General features: G+C 38.7%; 2 protein-coding genes across 2 annotated transcripts in view; one reads left to right on the top strand and one right to left on the bottom strand.

Moving 5' to 3' along the window:
- Positions 1–2,795, bottom strand: part of SARC_01055 (hypothetical protein) — a 6,249-nt gene extending 3,454 nt beyond the window's left edge. The window contains exons 1-3 of the mRNA XM_014305250.1: positions 2,700–2,795; positions 2,124–2,303; positions 1,179–1,337 (exon numbers count right to left, since the gene is read on the bottom strand). Coding sequence (XP_014160725.1) covers positions 1,179–1,337; positions 2,124–2,303; positions 2,700–2,764 — 404 coding nt within the window. The 5' untranslated portion in view covers positions 2,765–2,795. The remainder of the gene's footprint in view (positions 1–1,178; positions 1,338–2,123; positions 2,304–2,699) is intronic.
- A 1,315-nt stretch (positions 2,796–4,110) lies between these two features.
- On the top strand, positions 4,111–4,766 carry SARC_01054 (hypothetical protein; the record flags this gene model as incomplete). The annotated part of the gene is made up of 2 exons (XM_014305249.1): positions 4,111–4,372; positions 4,729–4,766. 2 exons carry the CDS (start codon positions 4,111–4,113, stop codon positions 4,764–4,766), a joined length of 300 nt encoding a protein of 99 aa, XP_014160724.1.
- Between the last annotated feature and the right edge of the window lie 234 nt (positions 4,767–5,000).

Below are 5,000 nucleotides of genomic sequence, written 5' to 3'. Positions count from 1 at the left end.
TAAAATTTTGAGAAGGTATGGCCAGAGTAATGGGGGAATGAGGCGCATACATCATCCGAGGCACATGGAGTCACATGCTCACAACAATCTTTCTACAAACAGGAGTATAAAACTTCGTTTGTATCGATACAAACATATCTGATCGAGAGTAGTGCATCACAGGGCAGAAAAGCGCGCTTCGATATTGTGGATGGAGGTAGATACGTAAATATTACCGTATGAAGAATACACCGCCAGAAACACAATTAACATCACAGATACATCCCAGTATATGCTAATATAACAGTTGGCCGATGGTGGCATACTTCTAACGACCCAACTATATGTAAACACAACAGAAGCATCTGGCCCTTGGATGGTGTACAGCAACAACACGAACACAACAGCCTACACACGTGGAGTGCTGTATGTAAGTGAAGGTGTTTGAATGCAAAATATCAGCAATGAAACGCAAGACCTCACATATATGTAAGAAGATGCAAGAAGATGCTGTCCACGCACATACTTATTCGCAAGGTATTGTATTTAAATGTACTCACCACACACGCACATACTTATTCGCAAGATATTGTATATAAATGCACACACCACGCACGGACATACTTATTCGCAAGATAGTGTATTTAAATGCACACACCATGCACACACATACTTATTCGCACGATATTGCATTTAAATGTACTCACCACACACGCACATACTTGTTCGCAAGATATTGTATATAAATGCACACACCACGCACGCACATACTTATTCGTAAGATATTGTATATAAATGCACACACCACGCACGAACATACTTATTCGCAAGATATTGTATATAAATGCACACACCATGCACACACATACTTATTTGCAAGATATTGCATTTAAATGCACTCACCACACACGCACATACTTAATCGCAAGATAGTGTATTTGTATGTACAGATATTCTTACAGATAGGCACGCACATACTTATTCGCAAGATAGTGTATTTGTGTGTACTGATATACCTACAGATAGGCACGCACATACTTATTCGCAAGATAGTATATTTGTATGTACTGATATACTTACAGATAGGCACGCACATACTTATTCGCAAGATGTGTATTTGTATGTACTGATATACTTGAAGATAGGCACGCACATACTTATTCGCAAGATAGTGTATTTGTATGTCCTGATATACTTACAGATAGGCACGGATGAGTGGGAAGGTCTCGGCGTGGCGATCGAGGCGCAGTTCCGGCGATGTTGTGGCATCGACTGCGACAAACTGCAGACCATCGGAGTCGCCTTCTTCCTCTTTCACCTTCTCTGCCAACTTTTGGAAATGTGGCCGGAAATCCATACTACCACAATCCGGATGGATATTAAAATACGGATTCATGCATGAGACAAGAAAGCACAGGGTAAAGATGGATGTTACAGGAGGGTCTACTACTTTGTTCATATCGCAATATGAGCATATTCAATTTCATTACTTGAAGCAAAAACACACATACAATCCCGGCGCAGCTGTGAACGTATATATGGCGTTGCTGTTGGCCTGTATAGGTGATCCATCACTAGATAAGCTACATAGAGATATGCAGTACAATATACTTAAATAAGGACCGGATTAATCATGCTTTAAGCGAATAACAGATGATGTTGTATACGTACCACCCAACACAACCCAAAACTCAACACAACACCTGAAGATGGCCGTTCACTCTCAAAGCTAAGCGCATTTGAATACATGTTTATTCTTCTGGACAGTACATACGCGCACATCTGAAGGCATAAATATCCATTTAGTAGCTCCGAGTGCAATATCTAGCGACAGATACGGCACATACAAGTACATAAGTACACATACGTGCACACACACATATATATATAGACATAAAAGCCTATATAGAAACATATACATACACATATATAAAAGTAGACATTTACAAACATACATACGTACGTATATATGTATAAAATAGCATATATATACATATAAATATATATATATATATATATACATATACATATACTATATATATATGAATATATATATGAATAGAGTATATATATATATATATATATATACATATATGCGTCTGCCTATATCTATGATTAACACACTGATAGCACAATATAGTCACCTTCGCGAGTCCCACAAGCCATAATATAAGCAGACCACGAATGAAGTTGACTTCAGTGTGCCTTCCAACTGAGTAGCACCCAAATAAAGAACACCGTCAAGCTCTTTAACGTCCGTATCAACTAATTCAGCTGCCTGGTCTTTGTTGGTCTTATCCACTGCGATGATTGGCTCCGTCGCTCTGGGTTTCCAACGATCACACACAAAGAAGGTGAGATGCATTGACGAATTAGAAAGTTTCGGCACAACGAGCGCAGAGTGAGAAATACCAGAAACGTTGGAATATTCGAAGTTGCATATGAAGAGCCGACCTCGAATGCAATAGATTTGTACAGTATCAGATAGCACGATACAGAGGAATGACAACTTGTAACCTGTAAGTTGTACCGCAAACCATATATAGAAACAAATAGAGTCTACACTCAACCGTAATTTCTAAATACTAGATAATGTATCTCATATCTGCTTAACACTTGGAAATCAAGCTAATCATCTTTATCTATTCAGCTATCAACAAAGTAATCGACTTGTCTCTATAATACATCTAGACACTGGAGACCCATCATAATATACATACTGTATTAGCGACGCTAGTCCAAGCAGCACCAGAAGAAGCAAGGCACGCGGCCGATAGATACCCATAGTTTAATGCTGTTGCTGATGGAACAGTATGCTATACAACTGAAGTAGTGTTCGACATGTGCACTCAGGTATGTACTATTTCCTTTTTTTTTAAATCATGTTAAAATTAAGTTGCTGGTACTTGGTAATTGGTACTCTATCAGATGCCACACGATAAAGAATGAAACCAAAACATTCCTGAGTTCTGACTTCTGAGTCCCGAGTCCCGAGTCCCGAGTCCCAACTCAGAACGTAAGAAAACTGAGTTTATTCAGCAGTTAACTAAGTTCATGGTTTTTATAATATTCTTGAAAACAAAAACAAAAACAACAACAACGACTCACATTATGACATATTTTTAAAGTGTCATCAGTTGTGACATATTTTAGTTTGTTTCGGTTTATGTACAGACCAAAAAAAAAAGGGATGTGTCTGTAGTTCTGCACATATGTATTGAAAAAATACTCTGTAGTATTTAGTGTAAATAGTCTGTACTAGTTTTTTTTTTAAATAAATACAGACAGAGTAGCATAGAGAGTATTTAGTAGATTGCTTTAGTTTTGTAAAAATTAGTCACATATAAACTGATATTTTCATATAGTTGATAAACCACGTCTATTTACAATACTTGCGAAGTATTTTAAAACAGTTACAGAACACAGATTCATGTCAGATCAGTGAGATCAGCCCATTTTCCTATCAAAGGAGTTGACACAGGGACATGGCCCATGAGCAATTGGGCATTGGGCCTTCATGGGCATGAGGCTATGGGCCTATGGCCCAGCCGCAGGCACCCAGCGGGCCCCAGCCCCCATATGTCACTTGTGACTTTATGCAATCATTTTCTTATAATTATGCCACAGGAACTTGTTAGTATCCAATTAAAAGATTAAATACTATTTCAATAGGTTACGTTTAGCCAATCAAAGAATTTGGGATTAAAGTCGACTCCCTGTTTTCGACAGGTTCCACGTGAGGTTGGCATGATGATATCTGATAAAATCCTCAGACAATAATGACAGTAGAACTTCGCACTGAAAGTCACAAGTCTGAAACGTTCCGGCAGCTTCGAAATAAAAATATAACTACAGGACCCTCAAAATGGTGGCAAAGGTGGCCTTTAAAAATTGAACAAAATATACGTGTACATAGTAGCCGAATTCACGGCTAGAGTTGTCAAACTTCAACAAAAAGTCATCGTTTTGTGCACCTTACTGCACTATATTGGCCAGACGTTTGCATCAGCTACAAACGTAGAATACGCGCTCCGAGTGCACAGTATAGATATATTATTCTCCTTCGATCACCTCAACCGGATAAAGGTATCTACACAATTAATTTACACAGGGCTCTTAAATATTATCACTATGAACGCATCCGGGGATACCACCAGTGTGTGGGCCGACATGTACAACCAGATGGGTGATGTAATGACAGCCCTGGCAAATGTTAATGCTACACAGTCTGCAAATAGCTTGGATGATCTAATGAAGGAAGGCATGTACGGGAAAAAGTTGTTTACCAAGCCTCCGAATGGTACAAACGCCTTCATTACGAGTTCCATCTTCAATTCTTGTATCTTTCTGGGAGGGGTGTTGGCCTTCAGTATGCTGCGCCGGAAGTTCCCAGGTATGTTATAATACTCGACGAGTCTATCGTTATTTCGCTTTGTAAAATGGGTTCAACGATAAAGTGCGTTCTAAAGATGTATTTCGAAAAGTTAAACTAATTGGACATCGTGTACTACAGCCATCTATGAGCCACGCCGTACAGGTGTGATTCCCGATTCCAAACACCCTCCAAAACTCTCGAATTCCTTGTTCGGCTGGATTCGTACTATCCACAATATTACAGGTAAGTAATTAATGTGTTCAAAATATTTACGTACAAGGCGAGGCGTGCATTGTGGACCTCTCACTTGTGCCGTTTCTATTTCGTTTTGCATTAGTGCTATAAAGTGCAAATATTTTTCTGATGCATTGTAGGTACGGTTCCACCTCAGATTCTTACATATGATGCGTGAGTACACAGTAAAAGGAGATTTAAAGTATAAAATAATTACTACGTACAAATATGCGAGTATACGAGTTTTGTCTCAAAAGTGAACAGCTAGAGGTCTGATGTCATTCGTCGCGATAGCATCAAATACATCGGCTGAGATCCAACCTATGTCAATAAAACAGCATACGTACACATACACACACACACACACACACCACACATATATATTATATATTTATACAATATGTATATATAT

The sequence above is a fragment of the Sphaeroforma arctica genome, assembly GCF_001186125.1.
Source record: "Sphaeroforma arctica JP610 unplaced genomic scaffold supercont1.38, whole genome shotgun sequence".
In the NCBI taxonomy this organism is placed as follows: domain Eukaryota; class Ichthyosporea; order Ichthyophonida; genus Sphaeroforma; species Sphaeroforma arctica.
This window is presented reverse-complemented; position numbering and strand designations above follow the sequence as displayed.